Source organism: Uranotaenia lowii, chromosome 2, assembly GCF_029784155.1.
Source record: "Uranotaenia lowii strain MFRU-FL chromosome 2, ASM2978415v1, whole genome shotgun sequence".
NCBI lineage: Eukaryota > Metazoa > Arthropoda > Insecta > Diptera > Culicidae > Uranotaenia > Uranotaenia lowii.
In genome coordinates this window covers 192,713,441-192,739,907 of record NC_073692.1, presented here as the reverse complement: position 1 = coordinate 192,739,907, position 26,467 = coordinate 192,713,441, and the positions used below count along the sequence as shown (strand labels likewise).

General features: G+C 39.6%; 1 protein-coding gene across 2 annotated transcripts in view; it reads left to right on the top strand.

Annotated features, from left to right (window-relative positions):
- The window catches only part of LOC129742686 (uncharacterized), a 68,177-nt gene extending 44,966 nt beyond the window's left edge, over positions 1-23,211 (top strand). For both annotated transcript variants that reach the window (XM_055734625.1, XM_055734626.1), the window contains exons 2-5: positions 6,074-6,249; positions 6,319-7,013; positions 7,082-7,459; positions 21,868-23,211. In XM_055734625.1, coding sequence (XP_055590600.1) covers positions 6,201-6,249; positions 6,319-7,013; positions 7,082-7,459; positions 21,868-22,554 — 1,809 coding nt within the window. In that variant the 5' untranslated portion in view covers positions 6,074-6,200 and the 3' untranslated portion in view covers positions 22,555-23,211. The remainder of the gene's footprint in view (positions 1-6,073; positions 6,250-6,318; positions 7,014-7,081; positions 7,460-21,867) is intronic.
- The last annotated feature ends 3,256 nt before the right edge of the window (positions 23,212-26,467 follow it).

Genomic DNA, 26,467 nt, shown 5'->3' with positions numbered 1-26,467 from the left:
GGGTAAGACGGACACAGCGAGTAAAACGGACACTTTCAATATTTCGAAAATTACGATGTATGGCACAAATCTAATGATGGGAATATGTTCGTTTGAGTGTATCAACACTTTCGAGACCCTTTGTTTATGTATAGCAAGCAAGGTCACATAATAGTAAACAAAACAAACAAAAACTTTGAGGATCCTTTATTTGATGTGATTCTCTTTCCTCATTAAATAGTTCATAACTCGCAAAATTTTCGAAAATTTCAACCGTTTTCAAAGGTAGAGTGTTTATTAGGCTTCTTTTCAACCATCTCGAGGGAAATCAGCGAATTTCCGTCCAAGGGCTTGAACAACAAACGTTTTGAAAAAAAGTTGCTAAGGCGGGCAAGACGGACACCTCAAGGTCGGGTAAAACGGACACATAAGTTTCTCCAGATATTAGAAATTTTTCATCGGTTTGATTCTCCATATGCCTTCAAAAGACCTTGGCAAGATAATTGTCGGTCGAATAGCACTCACCATCTCTAAAAGGCCATAAAAACTGTAAAAATAGGATCTCCGGTGAAGAAAGCGCCTATAAAAGACGGAAAACCGAAACCACACTGTTCGGTTCTAGACTCGGACCAGTTGGTTCCATTTTGGTTTAAAAACGTTTTTAAATACTTAACTCACAAAAATATCTACTTTCACAGCAATTTTTGCGGCAAAATGTACCTTTTCTGAGCAGTGTCCGTTTCACCCGACCATTTTTGTAAAGTGCAATTTGCAAGCATGTCTTAGATTCCTATAAAAACAGTCTTGATGAAGGAAATTTACTAATTTCAATGAAAAATGCGAAGGCAAACAACCTAAACTGCCCATCTGCACGAAAAATGCGATAAAAAAAAGCAATATCTGATTTTCTATTGCGAATCTACCTTAGGGTGTCCATCTTACCCGACTTTCTCCTATGTTTTGGACGAAGGTCATGAGTCTTATTCGTATATTGAAATTTAGTTTTATCAACTCGATTTCAGTATTTTTGTAATAAAAGTTCATAGTTCAACAAACCACACGGATTACAAAAGAAACTGAAAACAACATTGAATTCAGTATTTTTCTAAATGTTTTGTCGAACTGATTTAACAGATAAATTAAACCAAACTTGGCTGAAAAATGTTTACCTGAATAAAAACATAGCCATTAATCAGATATACTTGAACCGATATACACCACTTAACGGCAGATCATCTGCGGCGGTGGAGGATATCTACCGCAAACTGAAACGCGAAGCAGGAAGGATTGGGTTGATGATTAATACGTCCAAGACGAAGTACATGCTGGCCTGCGGATCCGAGACCGACCGAACCCGCTTGTCCAGTAATAACAAGGTCACGATCGACGGCGACGAGCTGGAGATAGTCGAAGACTTTGTCTATCTCGGCTCACTGGTGACGGCAGACAATGACACCAGCCGTGAGATCCGGAGGCGAATTATCAGCGGAAGTCGTGCCTACTATGGACTCCACAAGCAACTGCGGTCGAGAAGACTTTGCCCTCGCACGAAGTGTAACCTGTATAGGACGCTTATTAGACCGGTTGTTCTCTACGGGCACGAGACATGGATATTGCTCGAGGAGGACCTGCGTACACTCGGGGTATTCGAGCAACGAGTGTTAAGAACCATCTTTGGCGGCGTACAGGAGAACGGAGTGTGGAGGCGAAGGATGAACCACGAGCTCGCGCGACTTTACGGCGAACCCAGTATCCAGAAGGTGGTGAAGGCTGGACGGATACGCTGGGCAGGACATGTTGCGAGAATGCCGGACGACTGCCCTGCAAAACAGGTGTTCGCTACAAATCCGGTAGGCACAAGACGAGCGGAGGCGCAACGAGCGAGGTGGTTAGACCAAGTGGAGCGTGATCTGGCGAACGTGGGGTACCCGAGAAATTGGAGAACGGTTGCCATGGACCGAGTGAATTTTAGGAATTATGTTCGTCAAGTTATGTCGTGAGACGGAATACTATGTAAATAAATAATAACCACTTAACGAGAAAACGGGAGACACGAATAGCGCTATCTGGCGACAGAAATGGAAGTATTACACTGTTATTTTTTTTTCGGAGCTTTGATCAGAGATGCCAGGTGTCCTGATTTTTCAATTGACAATCGCAAAGAGTGTGGCGTAGCATATCGAAAAGGCGGAAGTAAAATAAGCACTTTTTGAATAAATAAAAATTATTAAATGACTAATTTATTATGACTTCATAAATAACTAGAAATACATTGAACTACGACATTCACGATAAAATCTGCCAGCACAGATTTTAGACTTTTGCATTGAAAATGAACCTAAAAATACGATTTTTATAGAATTTTGGACGAATGTTTCCATAGGAAAATCATATTTAACATTCTACAATCAGAAAAAAAAATATGGAAGTTCAAAGCCGAAGTGACTGTGCGCCTGCTTCCAATTTCTATACAATTATGAACGGTACTGTATGTAAATAGTTTTATGTTTTTTGGATTATCATTTGTTTTGAAATAGCAAAAATTTAAGGAATAATAAAAATATTTCTATTTGAAACCATCACACATGCCATTCGGAACCTGAGATGAATTTTTATTTAATTTCGTCACATTCCATGGCGGGGACAGAATTTTTCCTTCTTGCTAATAACAAATCACAAGATGCTTAATGTGTACTCAATTTTTGTATTAATTTAAAGTAAATGTGCTGAAATTTTGTTTTTTTCTCGATAATTGTTTCTGTGAAACTTTTTCAGCTTCGATTTTTCATTTGTTTAAATTTTTGTTTTAAGTTCACGTGCACAGTGCATAAATAAATTATGGGAAAACCATAAAAAATATATCGCAATTCTGTTGCACATTTTTGTTTCTATTAATAAAAAAAATATCAATTTGTGCCCTTTCAAAATGTGAATCTGGAGCTGTCGAAATGCTGATCAGGGATGCCGTCCGAACATATTTCCATCACTTTTTTGTTTAGTTTACGTGCACTTTAAAAAATTAAATTCCGCTCACTTGAGAAATAAATCCAAAATTCGCACCACCAGCCTGTACTTCTTTTATGTTTTTCGGAAACTTAAAGATATGTTAGTGTAAGTCTCGTAGGCATGAATGCAAGTCCATTATCAGAGTATATGAATGTTAATTGGGGGCTTTTTTTTTTTTTTGGAGCACTGGCACTTCAGAAACGATTTGTAAGCTTTGATTTCTTTAATCAATTCATTAATTAAAAATTTAAAAAGAGATTTTTGTCATGTTATTGCCGGATAAAAGCTCCGTATAATATTCTTTGACCTAAGATCTGGATTTGATAAATGATCTAACAAACTTCATAGTTTGATAATGATGAACCAATTTGTTTAAAAATTTTTAAATACTAATAAGGGGGCATCCATAAATTACGTAACGCTCCTAGGGGGGGAGGGAGTAAGCTCGAGCGTTACGAGTTGTGACATAGGGGAGGGGGGGAGTTATGCTCATCGTTACGTAACGATTTTTTCCTTAAAAATTTCAGTTTAATTGTAGCTTTTTAGATGTCATGCAATTTGTGTAGAATAATATACAAACTGATATCAGCTTAAAATTAGTGAACTTCAACAAAATTGAAACTGGTTTGTAACCTTTCCTCTTCAAAAATTTTGAGATAGACTACATATTTCAAAAATGTGTATTGGATATCCGTGAAATAACCGTTGGAAAACCGAATATTAAGTACACTTACCCCCAAGAACTCAATCCAATCTTAAAACGGAAATATTACTATTTTTTCTCCACTGATTTAAAAAATGCAATTTTGATTATTCCGACGAATATTACTAAGTAGAGTATATTTTGCATAACAATTTATGCTGCTTGAACAGAATAAAGTAAACAAGGTAAATCATCAGTTAACAGGCATAGAGCAACTCGTAATAAGACACTTAATTTCTCTTATCAGAGAGTTATCATCAGTACTTAAGAAGCGATTTGGATAGATATTAATTCCGTTTTGAAGAACGTTAAAAAATTTGTGTTGAAATCTTTTTTTTTCTTTGAAAATCAGTTTTTAAAAACATGAAAGGATCGGAGGGGGGGGGAGTAATTGTCAGTGTTACGTAATTTTCATAGGGGGGTACATCGAAGCGTTACGATTTGTGACATATGGGGGGGAGGGGGTAAAAAAAGTGCATTTTTTGCGTTACGTAATTTATGGATGCCGCCTAAGGAACATCAAGCATGAGATAATAACAATACCATCTTTTCATATGAATCGTCGGAAAAACCAATTTTTTGGAAATTGGAAAGCGAAACCCGTCATCTAGTATAGAAAAAATAACGATATTTCTACGTGAATATTTTTTTCCTTAACTTTTAGTAAGCAAAATTTTTATAAAAAGTTAAACAGTTTTCTCTATTCTGGCCGATTGAATGAAAGATTTTAAATCTATCCAAATCTATCTTTTGAAATATTCAAATTAGGAAGGTAATTGAAAGCAATTACTCCGCTCCATATTTTGTTCAGAAATATTTACACATATGAAATGGAGATATTTTCTTAAACCCCTTTTTCTTTGTTTGTTGATTCACTGAAATTTTGATGGTGCAAGAATAGAAATAAATAACTTTATGTATTATAACTGGCATCCCTGATCAAGTCGAGTCCGAAATACACGCTATTCACAAGTTAGACGAATTTCTCGAATAAGTGCTTCCATTTTGTCCGCTAGAAGATGCTGACGGTGTCGCCTTCTCATTGCATGAAGAAAATAAGTGTGGTGAATATTGGTTTCAATTATATTTGCATTAATTGGAATTTTTAGTTTTCTTTCTATTTTTTAACATTAGGTATAAACAACCGCAAAAAACTCTAAAAATAAAATCGGAAAAATTGTTATGATATATCTCAGAAAAAAATCAGAGTAATTCAATGGGTTTCGGATAATTTGGTGAAATATTTTTTCATTGTTATAGTTTTTAAGTTATTTTTCTAAGAGTGACAATCAAACGAAAAGTACCGCTTTGAATTAGCTCTATGAAACAGCTCTTCCGAAGATCCCGCTTCATTAGTACTGCTCCACCGGGCACAGCTCAGCACAGTTTGGCGGGTTCATGTTCTTTGGAACAAAATGGACAGAATTGGCCTCATACCGCTCCAGACACTTTTAGAATAGTGGCAAGAAACCGAATCCGGTCAAAATAGCTGCTTCAAGACCGGCTAAAGGCGCTTCTCGAGGCACTCAGATTTGTAGATCTCGCCATTTATTGTGCCCTCTGTCACAAAAGGCTCACTCCCCAGGCTCGCAAGAGCAGATGGCTTGCCAAACGAGATATTTGGAGGCGAACTTCGACATTATCTCTTCTTAAATTTGTCGTCCTCATCAAACATGCTCTTGCCGGTGAAAAACTCCAACCTGGCATCTTCTCGTAAAGCTTCCGTGCCCGAGTTTTAGCTGTCGATTGTTGCCGCTTATCATGTATGAGAAGTTCTGTATCTTGTATGTATGTAGTCCAGCTCTTTTCTTTGCATTCTGGACGTAGCTCTGCGACATGCCGATCTTTTTAGCCAAATCACGGCTTGAGACGTTGGAATTTGCTTTCATCATCCGCTTCACCTTTCCCTCCGTCTTTTTGTTCTCCAGTCCCGGGTTTCTTCCAGCTCCTTTGCCGTGGTCCAACGTCAACCGCTTCAATAATCTGGAGACGGTTGAATGGTGAATGTTCAACGTTTTTCCCAACTGCCGATGCGACAGGTCAGGAAATTCCAGGTGTTTGGAAAGAATTTGTTCTCTCGACTCGCGTTGGTTCACCTCCATTTTCGTTGAATCGAAAAACACGACTTCGAATTTGACAGCATGTAAACAGTACACATCAATAAGAAAGTGTGCAAAATTTGGTTGATTAAAATCACATCAAAAGGTGGCTCCAGAGAGTACTTGATGAACATGTTGAGCTCTCAGTGTTCGGTTCATGAATATCTAGACTGGATTACTGTACCTCCAGCAGAACTAAGCAGGTTCTAAGAATTTCAACGTTTATTCACTCAACTCAAGTTGGATGCACAAGTCCCATTAGTTTATTTTCTTTTTCTCTTTTCAGAATACAACAGACTTATTGCCGGAAAAACATAAACGATACAGATGAATGATTTTGCGGAAGTGCACCAAAGCTCCGTTTTACAATATTAGACTTTTTTGTTCCCGGACTAACAATTTTGTAGCATAAAATGACTGCTAAGAAGGATAAAGACTACAAAGGACACAAGCACGGAAGTGGTAAGACGAATCAAAAAGCTTATTATAAATGACATGTGTTTGAACATTTTTATTTTTGTTTTCACATAGAATTAACCGCAACAGCCTTATCATCGAAGCTAGACGCGCACTTACAGAACGGATCCGCCACGGGTGGTCTGATCTCAGCTCAGGATCCACTGAAACGTACCAACAAACCTCTGATGGAGAAACGCCGGCGCGCTAGGATCAACCAGAGCCTAGCAATCCTCAAGGCACTGATCCTAGAATCAACGGTCAAAACCAAATCAGGCGATGGTCAAACCAAGCACTCCAAATTGGAGAAAGCCGACATCCTAGAACTTACGGTTCGTCACTTCCAGAGGCATCGGAATCTGGACAATCCAGCTATCGATAAGTATCGGGCCGGATATACAGATTGCGCCCGGGAAGTAGCTCGCTACTTGGCCACTCCCGAACCACCACCACTGCCCAGCGTGCCCACGCTTACCGATGCCGGTTCCAAGGCAAGGCTTCTGAGGCATCTGGACAATTGTATTGCCGAAATTGATACGGAAATTTGTCCAAAAATTCCATCCAATGGAACAGTTGTGGAAACTTCAAAATCAGAAAGCAGCTACGACAGTCATTGTGGAATAAAAAAATCGAAGGAGTTACTAGAGTTTGGCAGTCAAGATTCGAACCCTTTGGACTTCAGTAAAACTAATCGGGATATTGGTCGCTCACCGTTCTCCTACAGAAGCCCGACAACCGAATTAGCGTTGCTATCAACAACACCCAAATCGGTGAGTTTCCGGAAATCCTATTTTTAAACAATAATAAATTTCTAACCCTTTTTTTCGTTCCCCAACAGAATCACCAAGACGAAAACAACAATCGGGGTGGTCACCGGTCCAAAACGATCCAATCGCCACTGGCTCCTCACCATTTGGATGAAATGAGCCACGGAAGTGACCTGGTGGCCGGAAACCTTCCCTCGGTGGGTGCCGCTGTCGCCGCCGGTGTTACATCACCGTTCGCTAGTCACGTCTCGCTCAACAAAATGATACTCAGCCAACAGCAGAAATTGATCGACATCAATAGTTTGAAGAATTGTCGAATCGATCCCGGCACAGCCGGCATCAAGCAGGAACCGGGACTACTGAGCGGAGCATTTTCAACAGTGTCTCCAGCCATTTCTTCGCCCACGCCATCCTCCGGGAACATGGAGTCCGACAAGGATATCTCGAATGTAAGTACCCTGAACCTTTTACCACAGACAAATGTTTACAATGAATCACAATGAAACCCGTTACCCGTTAAAGTTCCTAGAGTGTCAATTTGACACTCCTGACCAGGGATGGGATTATGTCAGTGTCATGAACTAAATTTTGCGACCAAGGAGTCGATTTATTTTTCGTCTGTCACCAATTCAAAAATCTATCGCGATGAAAACAGAAACGAAATGATTGCTTGGTTTATGATGGAAATTCTAAATCTGTATTTCATTCATGTATATATCTTTCAATCATGTAGACTGTTAAACATATCATCACATGGTGATCAGTCATCAAAGCCTGCTTTCGCGACCAATGCAAAAAAAATCAGTCATGACCGGTCTTGGTTGACGTGTCATGAGAACCATCACCAAGGCAATTCTACAATTGTTTATTTTCCACACAATCGGTCATTCGTTTTCGATCTCCACTTGAAGAAGTTGGGAAAATTAGTTGAAGATGTGCAAAGATGCCTTGAGTTCATTCGAGTACGAGAATTATCGCCGGAGAGTTCCGGTCATTGCGAGTATTATACAGGAAGGAGAAATCGTTGATGGCACAGCACAACGACGAACTAATTCAATATCTCAGGAAGTTGCAAATTTTCCGTTGCAGTTCCAGATGTCCAATCAGAGAACAAAACCCGCGAGGCAGGAGAGTTTCTTTTACTGTAGGTACTTTGTTGTTAAATTTTATATTTAAAAAAAGTTCTACATTTTAGCGCACTTGGTGTTGCGTTCAAAAAGAAATCTGACCCGATTATTAAAGAACCACGGAACTACTAATCTGTTTGCTGCCAATCCTAACAACTATAACAATCTAGTGTTGTGGTGATCTTTATGGCTGGGACATCAATCATCAAGAATTCAGAAGCCTTCTTCAGTTCAGCACGGATTTTTTTTTCTTCGAACCAATCGATTATGGTGTTATTTTTCAACAATTCTTAATTAAGTTAACGTTAACGTTGGTATGACTACTGATATCTAGGGACTCCAGTGACTGACTTTTTTTCACATCCGGCGCCAGACAGAAAGATGTAGGTACCACCACAATATAAACCAGAATAAATAGCACGAGCTCTTCAACCCTTTATTGTGTTTCGCATCAGTCTTAAAAAATAAAAATTTGAATAAATTATCAGGTCAATTAGTGTTGCATTCATTCAAAGTAAGTCGTATCCATTATGTTTGAAATTGTGATAAAAACCAACCCTTTCCGTAAATTCTCTAAATTTATTGGTAAAAGAAAAAAAAAACAAAGTTATTCGTCTGTGATCGTTCTTTAAAAAAAAAAACAGGACAATTTTAACTAATCTAGTTTATAAGAAAACCTTACTGAAAACTTTCGTCCTGAATAGCCTTTGTTTGCTAACGGCCATAAAAATTGTGAATAAATAAATATAAGACAATCAAAAAACAAACTACTCGAAGAACAAAGATTGTCTTTTGAATTAAATAACTATGGCCTATCATTCACTCACTGCCTGCTTTTCTCACATGTGAAAGTTATTCTTCTCGCGTGATTTAGGTATCTTTCGTCTGTCATGACCATTCGTTACATCAGTCATGACATGCTCGAAGACATATTTTGGGAAAACATGATGGTGACTATGTTAAAAATTTCTCATTCATAAGACATGAATGAAAAATTTCAAGCCTGCTCCTGACTAAAACCAATATATCTCTTTTTGTTATTTAATCGATTTGTACAAAATTTATATTTTTTAAAACCTCGTCATGTTACTCAAATATGTTTTTCAGATAATATTCAACTACAACACTTCAGTTTTCCGTTATTCTCAGTGTGAGAAAAAAAAACAAAAAACATACTTTGGAAAGCTGTAGATCAACTACGGAATGCTCAAAAAATTTTCACTTAGTTTTGTTGAAACACGTGGTGTTGAATTACGTCTAGATCACAGTAAGCGATTCTATGTTAGTTATAAGTATGCTATTAGAAATAAAATTCAATCCTGTTCTAACTGCCAAGCAGAGTAGTTTGTTCTACGGCTCTCGTCCGAATACCAATAGGTTATGGGCCTTTTGAGAGTTCGTGAAGAAATCGAAGCGCATCAAGAACTGAAGATTTGAATCATCAAGCAGTTTAAGATGAACGGTCAAACCAATCCGAATGGAGTTAACGCGCCGGGCGCCGGTCACAGTCGCAGCCAGAATTCCTTGGCTCTGCCGTCGATCGAGCTTCTGATGGGACGAGACAACTGGTCAACCTGGAAGTTCGCTGTGCAGACATTTTTGGAGCTGGAAGACCTGTGGGAAGCGGTCAAGCCGGGTCAGAACCCTGACGGAAGTTTCGAGAACGTGGATGCTGATAAGGATAGGCGAGCACGTGGGAAAATTATTCTCCTGCTCGATCCCGTTAATTACGTGCATGTGAGGGACGTGCGAACCGCTCGAGAAACGTGGTCACGCCTGGAAGCAGCATTTGAAGATTCCGGATTAACCCGGAAAGTTGGATTGTTGCGAAAACTCATCACAACTAATTTGGATTGTTGTGATTCCATGGAAACCTTCGTAAACAGTGTCATAGCAACCGCACATCAGTTGCGTGGCATTGGTTTCGATATCAGCGACGAATGGGTGGGCACGTTGTTGCTTGCTGGTTTACCTGAGGAGTATCGCCCCATGATTATGGCGCTTGAAAATTCGGGAGCAGCGATAAATGCGGACATTATCAAGACCAAATTGCTGCAAGAAACGAGAGTGCCGTCGTCTGGCATTGCTTTTGCTGGGAAAAAGCATGGTCACAAACCGAAGCCCGAGGAAAAACCATCATCAAGCAACGGTCCCAAGTGTCGACGATGTGGAAAATTCGGTCACTTTGCCAAAGCATGTACTTCGAAACGCTCAGGTAATGCTTGGTGCACCGTTTTGTCCACGTTTGCTGGGGAAGACAACAGCTGGTACTTCGATTCTGGAGCATCGTGTCACTTTGCGAAGTCGGAGAAAAATTTGCTGAATGTCAAGAAGTCCAGCGGAACGGTTATAGCAGCGAACAAAGGAGCCATGAAAGTAGTCGCCACAGGTGAAGTTGAAATTTTGCCCGAATGCTGTCCGAAAGACCCTCCGATTGTGATGCACGATGTACAAGTACTTCCGGAGTTATCGGCGAATCTGGTGTCGGTCAATCAAATTGTCAAACGAGGGCACACAGTGACGTTCAACATCGACGGTGTCAAGGTTACCAACCAGGAAGGAACGGTGATGGCGACAGGAAGTCGTGAGCGAAACCTTTTCAAGCTGAACCAACTAGAGTCGTCGTGTGCGTTGTCATGTTCGTCTAAAACAAGTCCCGAACTTTGGCATCGGCGCATGGGTCACCTCAACTTTAGCAGCCTGAAACGATTGAGAAGCGGTTTGGTGAATGGTGTCGAAATGAGTGATGCTGGAGCTACGACCAATGACGAAAACTGCAGAATCTGTGCGATGGGAAAACAAACCCGACTTCCGTTCAGCAAGTCTGGTTCGCGTGCAAGTGAACTGTTGGAAGTGGTTCACTCTGACATCTGTGGGCCTATGGAAACGGAATCGCTCGGTGGCAGTCGTTACTACCTGACTTTCACTGACGATAAGTCTCGCAGAGTTTTCATCTATTTCCTGCCGGAAAAATCAGCCGACCAAGTATGCAGAGCATTCGACGATTTTGTTAACATGGCGGAAAACCAAACGGGAAAGAAGATGAAAACGTTACGCACGGACAATGGCAAGGAATTCATCAACAAGCAACTTCAAGATCGTCTGCGTCATCGAGGAATCCGTCATCAAACAACGACGGAATACACGCCGGAGCAAAATGGACTGGCGGAGAGGTTGAACCGAACCATCGTGGAACGGGCGAAGTGTATGCTTTTTGAGTCCAATCTACCGAAGAGATTCTGGGCTGAGGCTACCGGAACAGCAGTTTATTTGATTAATCGCTCTCCTACGAAAGGTCACGGATCAACGCCAGAGGAAATGTTCAGCGGCAAGAAACCACATCTAGGTCACGTGCGAGTGTTTGGGTCGCCGGTGATGGTCCATGTTCCCAAACAGAAACGCCGGAAGTGGGATCGGAAAGCTGTGGAGTGCATTCTCACTGGATTTGACGAAGACACGAAGGCCTACCGACTGTGGAATCCGGAGTCGAGGAAAATTGTTTTTTCTCGAGACGTTACTTTCATCAGTGAGAAACCGAAGGATCCAGCCAGCGGAGCACGCCGCCCCAAGTTGGTACCGTTAAACTTGAGTGGCGATGTGCAAATCGATGGGACCAAGGTTGAAGGTAACGACGCCGATGGTGAGCCGAACGAGGTACTTCCCATTGACGAGGTCAGCGACGATAGTTTTGTTGAAGCAGAAGACAGCCAAGAAAACTTCCCATCCAGTGACGTGACAACCTCTGCGCTCCCCACGCAAACAGTTTCAAATCCGCCCGTGTCACAGGCGTTGAGGCGAAGCGGAAGGGAGCGCGCAATTCCAGGCAAGTTAAAAGATTTTCTTGTTCCGAGCAAATATTTGTCCTCCAATCGTTTTACAGCAACCGAGGGAAGTGGTACAACCAACCAAACGATGTCAGTATCCAAACCAGCGGCGAGCCATGCTGAGCTGGGACTGGCCGCGAGGCGCACAGCGGATTGTGCTGATCCACGCACACCAACCGAAGCGTGGGCCGGACCGGATGCTGCCTTGTGGAGAGACGCGATGGACGAGGAGTACCGTTCTTTAATTTCCAACGGTACCTGGGAACTGGTCGAGTTACCCTCAAATCGTAAGGCTATTGGTTGCAAATGGCTGTTCAAAACGAAGCAAGACGAGAAGGGCAACATCGTGAGGCACAAGGTCAGACTGGTCGCTCAAGGATTCACCCAGAAGTTCGGGGTAGACTTCGATGAAGTTTTTGCCCCGGTCGCGAAGCAGGTGACATTCCGGACGCTGATGACTGTGGCAAGTCGTCGTGGTATGATTGTGAAGCACGTCGACGTGAAAACGGCTTACCTCAACGGTGAACTGGAGGAAACCATTTTCATGCGCCAGCCAGAGGGGTACGCTAAAGGAGGAGCCAACACAGTCTGCCTACTCAAGAAGAGTCTATACGGGTTGAAACAGTCGGCCCGTGTATGGAACCAACGAATAGACGGCGTTTTTCGAGATATGGGGTTCAAGTCGTCCGAAGCTGATCCATGCCTGTATACTCGAAAGCGGGGCAATTGTTTCGCCTACATCATCATTTATGTAGACGACGTCCTAATTGCCACACAAACGGAGAAGGAGTTCCAACAAATTTTTGCCGTGTTGGAAAAGAACTTTGCGATGACGAATCTTGGAGATGTCAAACATTTTCTGGGAATCGACATACGACGAGAAAATGGAAGCTACTCGTTGTGCCAGCAGAAGTACATCCGGAAACTCGCAGCAAGGTTCGGATTAGAAAACGCGAAACCATCGAAAATTCCCTTGGACCCTGCACACCTACAGCAGAAGGAGGAGGAGGAGGATGATCGACTTCCGAACAACAGAAACTTCCTCAGTCTCATCGGAGGTCTACTGTACGTGTCCGTTCACTCTCGCCCTGATGTGTCAGCCAGCGTGTCCATTTTAGCTCAGAAGTCAAGTCGTCCGACACAGCGAGATTGGCAAGAAGCGAAACGGGTTTTGCGTTACCTGATTGGAACCAGTTCACATCGCCTACATCTAGGAGCCACTCAAGCCGGTCTGGAAATGTATGCTGATGCCGATTGGGCTGGTAACCATCGTGACCGGAAATCTAATTCTGGTTTCTTGATACGATTCGGAGGAGGTGTCGTTAGCTGGGGATCTCGCCGACAGACTTGTGTGTCCCTATCTACCACCGAAGCGGAATTCATCGCACTCACCGAAGGTTGTCAAGAGCTAACTTGGGTGAAGAAGCTTTTGACCGATTTTGGAGAAGATACGTCCACGCCAATCCCCATCTTCGAGGACAATCAAAGTGCGATCAAGCTCGTCGAAGGTGATCGGATCGAGAAGCGGAGCAAGCATATCGAGACGAAATACTACTACGTCCGAGATCTTAATGAAAAAGGTTTTATCAACATGCGGTACTGTCCGACGGAAAACATGCAAGCAGATATTCTGACGAAGCCGTTGCAGCACCAGCGAATCAAGTTCCTGCGTGATCGAATTGGAATCATCGGAGATCTAGACGAGGAGGAGTGTTGAAACACGTGGTGTTGAATTACGTCTAGATCACAGTAAGCGATTCTATGTTAGTTATAAGTATGCTATTAGAAATAAAATTCAATCCTGTTCTAACTGCCAAGCAGAGTAGTTTGTTCTACGGCTCTCGTCCGAATACCAATAAGTTTCACACTTTCCACAGAAAACTGAAGTTAGTAGCTATACGTTGCGCTCAAGGATATATGTTTTTGAAATTTTCAGTTCATGGCCACAAAAGTGTAAAAACGTAAAAAAAAATGTAAAAAAGTGGTGTAAAAACAGTGCTTTTCAATCAATGAACCGTCAAACTTGCTTAAGTCACACCAGATAAATTTTAAAAAGAAGATTGAAAAGTTGAGGCAAATTGACACAATTTCGCATCTTTAGATTTTCAAAATACTGAACCCAAAATTTGTGACGAATTTATTACACCACTAGAACCGGTATGAAGCTTCCTTTCTGGTGAATATAAATTTATTGCGGAAATCATGCGTTAATGTACTCAAAATCCAGCGCAAAGTGCAATTTAAGTGTTAGAAAATCTGAGAAATAATAAATTGACAAAAAGTTCGAAAAACAGCTACCTACATTTGGAAATTCTTCAAAAATCCTGTGTTTCGAATTTTTAAAATCAAAAGATGCGAAAATGGGCCAAATTACTAGATGATCTACACAGCCTTTTATTCGAATGTTTTTTGGGATTTTTTTTCTTAGACTTTGAATAACGTAAAACTGAAGTGTTGTAGCTGAAAAATGTCTGAGAAACATATTAGGTTTTTAAAACTACAAATTTCGTAAAGATCGGTTGAAAAACAAAGAGTTTTAAGCGAGGAATTTAAAATTGACACTCAAGGTCCGATAAGGAAGTTTTTTTTTATCTGGGCCTTCATAGTGCGTCCATAAAAAAAAGTAATGATGCATAATTAAGGAAGATTTTTTTTATTTTGATGTACCCGACAAAAGTTACAAGCCGCCAAACTTCCAATAACCAAATAGTGTCATATCAACACTATCAGTCTCTTAAGGCATATTAATAGCATGCTACACAGTAAATTTTTGCACCGATTTCCAGCAAAAAAAATTGCTGGAAAAGTCCAGCAATCCAATCCAAACATTCTCCTTCTTGCTAATTTTCTAGCACTTGATCTTCATTGCTGAAAATCGATCTGTTAAGCTCGAATTTGTTTTTGTTTTAGCTAGTTATTTTTCGTTGCGCGCGAAAAGTGTTGGTTTGTTTCAGCTATTGAGATTTCTGGATTTCCAGCAATTGAGTTTGCTGATCGTCTTCAGCAATCGCTGGAAATTTTGCTGGAAAGTCAGCGGGATAAAAACCAGCAAAATATTGCTGGTTTCCAGCAAAAAAAATTGCTGTGTATAATTAAAAAGACTTAAAGCACTGCTTAAAGATTGATTTTGTCTTAAAATAACGGGTGGTAAATAAAAAATGAGATTTTTTTCAATCACATATAAAAAAATTGTTATTTTTTTTTTTCATCGATTTCAGTATTTTTTATTAATAACATAATGTATTTTCTTCAAAAAAATGTCAGTGTATGTTTGAGTAAGGGCCGTGGTCTGATGTTCGACGCAACTTTGTCGCGATGCTCTCACAAGAACTTTGTACGGCCCTCACGTCCATTTTCCGGATACAATTCCGGATTCTTGCAGTCAGTTGCTTCGTGTCCTTGGCCCTCCAATTCCTTTTATACACTAGGGCACTGAGTGAGCCAAAGAAATCCTCTATTGGGCGGCACTGCGGCAAGTTTGTTGGGTTACGATCTTTCGGCACGAACGGTATCTTTTTCTCCTCAAGGTACGCCAGCGTCTTCTTGGCGTAATGGGAAGACGCTTTGTCCGGCCAGAAGACCGACACTGTGATTTAACCGTTTCAATCTGCTCCTCCGTGTACTCCGGCGACCTCGTCTTCTTCCTGCAGACGATTCCTTCCATCTTGAGGGTACGATGGATCAATACGTGGGAGCAGCCATATTTCCGACCGGCGTCACGCAGGCTGGTTGCGTCCTTGTTGCCAAACAGCTTCTTTAACGATCCTCTGCTTCGTCATTATCGTCACCGGACGACCACTTCCGACCTTCCGCTCAACGTTCAGGGAACCCAGGATACGATATACCGTACTGACAGGTACATTTTCTTCCTTAAAATGTGCCACCGTGAACTTTTTTCCTTGCTGGAAATGCGTTTCGTAGAACCGTACAATGCGTTCGCGGAGCACGTGCTGTTTCGACGCCATCTTTGCTTTGACTAAATTCAAACTAGCAAAACCAAGCACGCCTACTGTTACTAGGGAGCTCAAAGAGCAATTTTCTTGTAGAAAGAAAATTTTACGCTCTTTATTTGAGTTACTGCAAGGTATTGAAAACATTCTCATTTTTTATTTACACCCGTTATAAATTATCGCCTGCAAGTATGCTATGACTTTTGGGTTGCAGACATATGGCAATCAACTAGGCAAACATTATATTATGGATATATATTAGACCGCTGCAAAAAATGACTCTCTCCCATACGTTTTTTCGATGCCTTTTGGGTCACCGAGCATCAGTGTAAAATTTGAGATGATTTGGTTGATTCCTGAGTTAGCGCAACGCGTTTCAATTTTGTGTGGAAATTTGTATGGAACAATTTTTGCACATTAAATTTTCCAGAAAATTCAAATAAGAATGAAGTTGGTCTTTGATTTTTGGTTTTGACTATTCTTAGGCTTCAGTTTTTGCCTGCAGCTGAACATTTCATGAAAAAGTTATAACCATTTCAAAATAAAAAAAAATCAGAATCCATCGAAAAGTATTTAGAAATTATGGCAGACTTTGCTTGCTACAGCTCTTAATAATTTCATGAAATGTTTGTGCAAAGGTTTTATAAATCAATAAATTTAATAACTTTGCAAAGCTATTTTTTAAATTTTTTTATTCTTATCCTACGGGTTCACAGCTTTCAAATAAGCAGTCAAAAACGCTAAAATTTAAAAAAAAATAATTTTGAAAATAAAAATTTTATATAACATCGAAATCTTTTCTGGGGTACAAGTTAGGTTTGTGCTATGTTCACATGAAATGTACTACAAGAATCAAGGAATATTTTCCATTCAAAGTTAAATTTTTTGCAACTTTCAGAACATATCTGGCGATTTTTGAGTGAAAAAATTTGTTTTTCGATACAAATTTCCATACAAATTTAAAACTCGTTGCGCTAATTCAGGACTAGATGGATCGCTTACAAAAATTTTATTTGCTATTCCTGGCAGCAAACACAATAAAAAAAAAGTTATGGAAGGTGTGAAAATTTAGGAATTTGAAATTTCCATACAAAGCTTGCAGCGGTCTAATATATATCATATACATCGTGCTAAATTGTGATTACGATTCATTTAGTTGAAAACCATGTCTTTTTGAACACAAGGGATCGTTCCTTGATTTAGCGTGTCTTAGCTTAATTCGTGGCACTCACCCAAGGCACGCGTATGGTGTGTTCCTCCCTAACGATGTGATGATGCAAAATCGCCAGAGAGATCGTTACAATCCCTCTGGCGATTTGAGTTACCTCTCTGCCGATTCAAATTTACCGGGTATCGGCTTGAGTCCATCAAATTCAATAACGTAAATGAGTATGTGTGCCTCGTCTTCTTAATGCATCATCCCGGTAAATTTGAATCGGCAGAGAGGTAACTCAAATCGCCAGAGGGATCGTAACGATCTCTCTGGCGATTTTGCATCATTACATCGTTAGAGAGGAACACACCATACGCGTGCCTTGGGTGAATGCCACGAATTAAGCTAAGACACGCCCTCCAGAGAAACACACGAACACAATCCGAATCGTGTTTGTATGTTTCCCTCCGAGACGCGTGTTCGCCTGCCTGAGAAGTCGACAACTACGATTGAAAGCACACACGGGACACGGGAACCAAATGCGACCACACCGTACGAGTGTACGATTCAAACTGATTTCGCATGTACGCATTCGTATTTGTTGCCTCTAACTCTAGGTATCTCGGCAGGACAAACCGAATGAAAATATTTGCGTTCTTGGAGTGTCGCCGAAGTTAACCGTTTTATTCTAAGTTCGGTGACTCAACTCTCAATTTTTTGCATGCTCTGTCGATTTCTGAGAGGACGCGCTTACTGGGTACTGGGTATGCGAGGCCTAAAAGCGTGTATTTTGAGAGCCTCTGATGAGAAAATTTGTGAGGGTTTCAATCACTGGTAATTGGATTCATTTTCCTGTGAATCGGAGGATTATGGGCCCGAGCGGAAAAAGCAATCTTATTGCTGTGTAGATTCAACTGGCATTTTGTTGCTTAAAAAAATTAAGAAATAGTCGTTTGAAGCATTAAAAAATCCGCAACTTTCATATCATGACAAGTGTTTTTTGACTTCACTTCAAATAGGGATGCGACATTAGACTGAGTTGATTTCTGTTAATTTTTTAATTTTTCAAACCCTAACAAAACAAAAATGTTACAAAACCAGTTCAGGGCCAAAATTTCCAAAATTTCTAGATTTTTCAAACGGACATAAGTGTGAAGATTTGTCTCTTTGTAGCAATCGATGGAACAAATGACAACATACACGTAATTGATAAAAACAATAAGTGAAGTAACCATGGAGATAGTTTTTGTATAAAAGACAGTTAGGTGAGGTGAAATAAAGCATTTCAGGAACCATTGGGAGGTCATCGAGGCAGGAACCAGAGTCACTGGAAGGTCGTCGGTGCAGAACCTTATCGTCGGACAGGTGCCATGGAAGATCGGCGAGTCGGGAGTCAATGGAAGGTCGCCGTGCCATTGGTGAGGCGTCGGGCCAAAATTAGAGCGTCGAGCCGGAACCAAAAAGTCGTCGGACCCGTGCCATTGAATGTCGCTGGGCTGAGACAACGAGGAAGTTGTCGGACCAGATTCACTGATAGGTCGTCGTACCGAAAGCTACGGAAGGTAGGCGGGCCGGTATCATGGAACATCGAGTCAGTGTCGGGCTGGAACCACTAGGAGGCGCAGGCCTCAGGAAAGACGTAGAGGCAAAGGAGAAAGCTTCGAGACGAAGCAAGGGAGTCGAGATCATGCAGATGTAGGTCGTCGGATGGAGCCAGATGGAGGTCGTCGGATCACGGATCATGAAAGGGCGTCGGACCAGGAGGTCGTTAAGCCAGAAGTCATGGAAGATCGACGGGCTGGAGCCACTGGTAGATCATCGTGCCGGAAGCCAGAAGCAAGGTCGTCAAGCTGAAACAGGGGCGAAGCGCGTCGTGCAATGGAGGCGACGAATGAGGTCCGGTGCGTGCGTTGAATAGGAGCAGCCCCATCTTCCGGAAAATAATAGGACTGATTGTTGTCCGCCACTACTGTACTTCGGAGAGTGCGCTCGCCCACTGGATTAGGTAGAGGGCGTTCCTAGCTAACGAACGAGCGGCTGTTCGGTTGTTTCCTAGCAACGGGAGAATCAGGAGAGCCAGAGTTGGCAGCAATGGCAGAAAATTTCTGATCAAGTAGGTAATAAACTGTACATTTCGACCTTTCAGCACTGAATGACATAATATGTATTTATGATGACTTATTACGTATGATTTCAAATAAATACATTGCTATTTTGTTTTTAAATTCGATATCTTATTTGTTTTTGGAATCTTAAAATCAAATCGAATATTTCAGTCACAACGGATTAGCTAAACAAAATCAGTAGAATATTGTACTTTCCTAGTTAATCGCAATAATAAATTCAATTCTGAATGCAAATCTGGATATTAAAATTTCAAGCTGATTCTCCGAATTACATCGGAAATCAAAATACTCCAAATTCCTTATAATTATTATCAGTTTTTAAATAGGGTCTAAAATGATTTTCTTTTAAAATTGAAAGGATAGTTACGTGCTTTTGTAGAATCGGATGCAGATTTTTAATCTTTAGTATATGTACCGTAAAACGGGGTAACATTGATCACCGGGGTAGCTTTGATCAACATGACATTTTTCCACATAATCATCTATAACTTAGCCTGTAGTTTGAATTTTTGAAAACTGTTTTTTTACATTTGATAGCCTATTTTTTGAGTATCAAGAAGGGAAAATTTGATTTGTATTTAAAAAATTTTTTTATGTTAGTAATAATGTAATTTCAAAATCCAAAAATATCTATTTTTTCCAAGGCTTGCAAAAAAGCAGCTTTCCTGATGAACTAAAAATAATTTAGAAGCAAACGGGATGTTGAAAGTGAAAGAACAACTATTTTTCTTTGTATTTGTATAGTTTAAGTGTTATTTTTATAGTCATTTAATGGTAATTTTTTGATATTTAAAAAATAAGGACATTTCCCAAGAGTAAGCTCGTATTCGACAAATGGATAGAAACCCTATAAAATCGTTATCTTTGAGGAAAAAATGAAAATGTAAATAGTAGGAGGGCCTAGGGGAATGTGTGAAGGTAAAATTTTATTTGTATTTTGAAGTTCAAACTATTTAGCAATAATTATAATTTTTGCCCCTAAATTTAAGCAGCATCATAGTTATTTTTTCGGTTATAAATATTTTTAAAATTAAACGTTAAAAATCAAAGTTAAATAGATAAACTAGCATTATTAAATATTCTGAAGGTGTTTTGTATCCTTTATGATAAAAAAAAACTCGTTAAAACCGTCAGAATAGAGACTGATCAATGTCACCCCTAAGCATCAAATTTTGAACATAGACGAAAACGATTTTTAAATCAAATTAAAAGTAGTCTAATAAATTTCTGCATCCATGTTTAACATTCATTGGAGTCCAGTATTGGTTTTAAAAATATAAAACATGCCACATTCCCCTTAACAGAAAAAATAATCGAAATATATTGAAAAAAGTGATCAATCTTACCCCGGATTACGGTACATCTCTTTTTTTGGGCTTGCACCTTCATGGGAGGGGGATTGGTTTAACGCAGCAAGCCAAGCAGTAATCTATCTAAAGGTCGTCCAACCTTGACTCCACTTGAAAGTCTTCGGATTGGAGCATAAGAAAATCTTTGGACTAAAACGAGAGAAGGGTGTTCAGACACGATCCCCTTAAAGGTCGTCCACCAGAGAAGGTCTGCGAGACAGGAATTGTTTGAAGATCGTTGAAATTCATAGAGTGATCATCAAATTGGTTCTAAGGAAGGTCGTTGCATCAGAGCATAGCATAGCATAGCATAGCATAGCATTGGGTGACTACACACATCTTGAATTGGCTGATACACAAGGTACAACTAATAATCAAGCCCAACACAAGATGCCAAAATTAGTACCTGGATTCAACACCCATTTCAAGTGTTGCTATTGAGGATTAGTATGGTACCGTGATGCACACCGTGTCAAGTCAATGTAATCATGTAGGGATAGTTTGAAACAGCAAAATAAACTTTTCAGGTGCAGAGAACTCATACGACCCTACATATAAAGATGCTGTTTCAGAAAGGTAAGGGAAGGGTTTTTTTATGTTTATAGGAAATCCTACTTGGCAGATAGGATTGACAAGAGATTTTTCAAAATAAACAAATACACAAAAAAAATGGAAAGAGCCTACCAATTCTTGTACCAGCTGAGTTGATGAATAACTTGAAATGATGGGATCGATGCTGCAATGATACCATCATCTTCTCTGGTATAGGTACCCTGGCTGCTTTGTATTGCCACTTGCGATCCTTTGAAATTCAGGAAGGTCGTTGCATCAGAGCCTCTGGAAATTCGTCGAAACTGGAGCATCGTTGGGTCAGAGCAGGTCGTCGGACTAGTGCCAAGGATTGTCGTAGGCACGCAAACCATTGGAAGGTTACCGAGTCAAGAGCCATGAGAAGGTCCGGTGGATATTAAAACGTGCACGTTTTGGGGGAGAAAGTATAAAGCGAAGTAAATGGAAAGAAATAAAGTTATTCCAGTTTCTAACACAGGATAGTTTTTCTCTTAATTTGTTTATTTCTAGAAAATAATAAAAATATACTCACATCAATTCCTACACTCCTCACTATTAATCAAGAGGCTTAACATTCTTAAGATTAAATAATAAATCTCAAGGCCAAACTGATGGATTCTCAGATACAAAAGACACTTTTCGAACGTTCGATTATTGTTTATTCATTGATTGAAAAACTATGCAAAATGTTCATTCGAAGGCGGTTTAAGTCAATAGATTTTCAGCACTAATAATCTTTTTTTTTACTTTATTTGCAGCACTCGGAACACCACATCCCCCTACACGCTTACCCTCCTCAAGTACGGATAAATGACGGACAGATGTCATTGCTACTTCCCGATCACTATATTCAACTGGCAACGGCACTCGGACTGAACACCCAACCCATGATCGAACACCATGCTGGTGCACATCCGGCCACCGATTTCGAAACACTGATAGAACAAAATCGTCGCCAGGCTGTGCTCCATGAGAAGATGACCGCCGATTTGCTGGCAAGTTTACACACGCTTCCGGAAAACGTGGACGAAAGTTATTGGGAGCTTTATAAAAAATCTCTAGGGATCCCTGATTCTATCAGCAAAATGACGCTCGAAGATGTGCGTGCCCTGATGGCAAGATCTGCTCCTCACAGGCCTCAGATATCTAGCTCCCCTCCTCCTCCGCCAGTAACCAAAATGGAAGTAGATGAACCCCATGAACAAAAAACCTCTCCCGTACCGGATATTGATGAAAGCTCCAATCATAGCATTAAAAAAGAGTTAAACCCAGGAAGTCCACCACGATCACATGAGACCATCGAAGAGCAGCACGGTGGTGAAGATCATCGATCAATCACTCCAAAGGTCGGAGCTTCGTACGAAAACGTATCGTCGAACGAAGGTCCTTCGCACGATCAACATAACGATGGATCTAGCGATGACAGCATGTGGCGTCCATGGTAAACTGTTTATACTTAGTTGCGATCCTTGTGTCCTATAGAGAAGCTAGAAGCTTGAAACGTAGAATGTATCATGTAAATATGAATTTGTGCAATACTATATGTTATAAGTAACTCTGAAATGCTACAGTAGATAATAAGAGTACACAGATATCGGAGCATCCTTACATAGCCCTGTGAGATCAACAACAGCTTTACCAAAACCTAACTGCAATGTTCACCGAATGCTATTACATAGAAGTGTGCCAACAATTGAGATCCATGAAATTCTGAAATTCAAATCTTAAGTAGATATCCCGCAACAATTTGAACCGGTCCAAGCTTTGAAAGTGTAACTCATATGAAAAACTTATGAAAAACTATGCGAATGAAAATTTTAGAATAACAACAAGCATACAAAAAACAGGAAATATCGCTTAAAAAATACACGATTCAAAACATAAAAAACGTTTGCAGTTACATGAGGAACGTATAGGATACAATTGGCACGATCGATTCTAAATTGATTAAATTCCTAATATAATACAAATATTGTTGTTCAATGTTTTATTTTTTCAAAAAAATATATATGAAACAAAAGAAACGTACATAGTTAAGTCCCATCGTAAACACACACACAAAATACTAGCTGGTAGCCTGTAGAAATAAAGAAAACCAAAAAGTGACCATTAAATAAACGTTTGTGTTAATTGTAACGAATTTCTCGAAACATCCATCTCACAGGCGACATTCCCCTTGAAAATACAATGGATTGAAATTTCTGATAAACATCAGAACATCAACACAAGGTCATCAGCTTATGATTGAAATTCACTTTAACCGTTACATTAATTGATTGAGACTTCCAATCTTCAAACCCAAAAATCTCTAAGTATCAAGATAATTGGGCAGTTGTTCTCTCGAATAAATCGTTGACGACGCCAACACTATGTTTATAGTGCTGCGCTGCTCTGCGAGGTGGGATCTAAGCTTTACAGCTTTCCTTTCAAGCATTACAGCTTTGCATTCCAGCTTTTTCCAAAGGTTTTTTCTTTTTAATTTTTATTAAAACTTTAAAACCGGGTTCGAAACGTTACTTTTTAGTTGAAAGCCATAGCTGGTTCAAATTTAAATCTTTTACAGTATTAGGTTCTAAAAATATGAACTTTTTTTTCAATCGATCATCCTTGAACTTATTTAAAAGGATCAGTTTTCAAATTTTTAAAGCAATAAAAATAGATCCATGATTGTGTCATAACGCGTTTACGCAAATATGCTTTTTCAGTTGTTTATTTTTTAATTCGGCACGATCTTATTTATTTGTTTTATTCACATGGTTCCCCGTCTCACAACATAACCTGATGAGCAATATTCCTCCAATTCACTCGGTCCATGGCAACCGTTCTCAAATTTTTCGGGCATCCCACATACGGCAAATCACGCTTCACTTGGTCAAACCACCTCGCTCGTTGCGCTCGGCACGATCTATCATTTATTATCGTGTTTGAACGTTACATTTTTCAAAACTCAAGAAAGGCAAAAAGGCAGGTTAGAAAATTACTTTTAATTTTGAAAACAATTGTTTATTTTATTTCAATTTTAACCCTTCCGTTTCATTAAGTAATAAGTAAGTTTGTAACAGTTTTTGTATGGTAAAAGTAAAACAATTATTTTTCGGCAGGTTCAGATAAAATGATCAAAGATTAAAATCTGAAAACCTAGACACAAAAAAATCTGGAAAAAGTAATAAGTCTTAGATAATCGCACCAGTCAAAAGTGCCTCCTGATCATATCATTTCATCGATTCGAACATTTTTTTTTTTTTGCTATAGGATACAGAAGTGACCTCGGTCCTAATGCAAAACATTGATCTTTCATTCCTTTCTCTCTTTTCCAAATTATCTATTGACTACCAGGACGTGGCTGGCGCCGTTATTGATGATCAAAGAGAGAGCATCAGTTTTGGGCATTGTGAATGTACTGCCAATCCCAGGCAACATTCTTTTGACCTTTGATCAAAATTGATGTGCAACTAGTTCTACTGAGCCACACCAGCGATCATGGGAATCTAAATGTATTCACCTTCATTAAAATTAAATTAATCGAAAAATGCTAGGAACATAGAACATTGAAAAATTGTATGAATCTTCTCGGACTTAGTGATGTAAGGTGGATGTGAGTCCCAAGCAACCAAAAGTTCCATAAAGAGGTACTATAGAAGCTTAATCAGCTTCTGCGGGTGTTCCTAGAGAATCCTAATCAGCATAAGATGTAAGTAATTAAAGCTGCTTTGAAGATAATATCAGTGGTTGAAGAGAATGCTATTCAGCCCCTTAAAAAACATAAAGAACCTTTTACGCGCCGAAAAACCTCAGTGCTCAGACAACCAAACGACATATTGCTGATTACCGGTCTCTCTTGGATTATTTCATTGATTTTAATGTTGACTTTTTTACAGATTCAATGCAATGTTCTGCCGATGTCAACAATCCGAAAATAATTAAAGAAATTAAAGAAGTATTTGACAAATACTTGAAATTCTCCTAGAAGTTCCAGATGTGATCTTACTGGTTCGTTAGAAAGAGCATAGCATGATTGTCTTTAAGAAGATATCGTATGAAAGGTGCATTGAAGTTCCTTGTTTAATGCATTAGACCTTTAAAAGGAAATGAAAGTTTCAGAGTAACTTTTACGTAATATGAGTACCTGGAAGCCCCGTAGCTTGGGTAGTGAATCAAGCTAAGCTAAATTTATTTTTCCAAGATAACACAAGATCTTGAAGTTTTAGGCATTTTAACACATTAAGGACCGCAAAGAAATTTAAACCCGAAAACACCAAAATTTGTCATTCTCAGAAACCACTGGACCAAATTCTACAAATTTAGTAACTTTGAGTTATTGGTATTGTATTAAATTTTGAAGAATGCATTCCTTTATAAAATGTATCATATTTGAGTTATGCTTGTCAGCGAAGTGCACTCGCGTCAAGCGAAAAAAACGAGATATCTCGTATTTGGTCCGCAATGGATTAAGTTATTTGGAACCAACATTAAATTTTCCGTTTTCCCAATTTCCCTTTAGTGATTTTTGATGATAAAAAATCCAAGCTTTGATTAAGAGCTCTGTGCTTACAGCATTTACAAAATTCTCAATTATTCTTTTAAAAAGTATTTTATAAGCAAAAATTAAGTTCGGCTGTGGCTGATTTTAAGTGTTTAGAAATCTCAAGTACTTCAACTGAGCAATCTTAATCTCAATCTAGTTACTAATTCTTCTTACGATAAGTTGTTTTATTCGATTGTAGCTGTTTCACTTGTAGAATTTTGATTCATGTATGTATGTATGTATGTATTTCTACCACCCAGGTAGCAAGGCACAGCCGGTAGCAGCGAGCAACTCTTGCTCTGTAATTTGTTCCAGACTCATCCGATTGATAAGTTCAAATGCCTTTGAATGGACTGTTCCAAAGGAGAAGAGATATAAGCAGAAGCGCTTATAGCTCTAGATGGGGAAAGGATTGAGTTGTCTCCATCGAAAGAACATAATAAACCTATCTAACATTTGAGTCGACCATTACAATGCAGAGCGCTCAGCTGGGTGGCCATTGAAACTCTGCTTTTTTTAGTTAAAACTGCTACTTTGGTACCGTACAAAAGTGCTGGTGCTATTACAGTTTTGTATATCAATTTGCCTATCTCCCATGATGGTTTAAATGTCTTGCAGAAGTTGATGATAAATTTTGATATTTGTAATGCGCTTCGGCACCTATCTCTATTAGTCATCTTCCTATTAAGTGTAGAAGTTATGCAAACTCCTAAGTATTTAATTTTATCGCAAACCTTGAACTCCTTACCATTCAAGGACATGCTTTGATGATATTGAGCTTTTGCATTGGGATGTCTGATAAGAACTTGACTTTTGTTGTTGTTTATAACAAG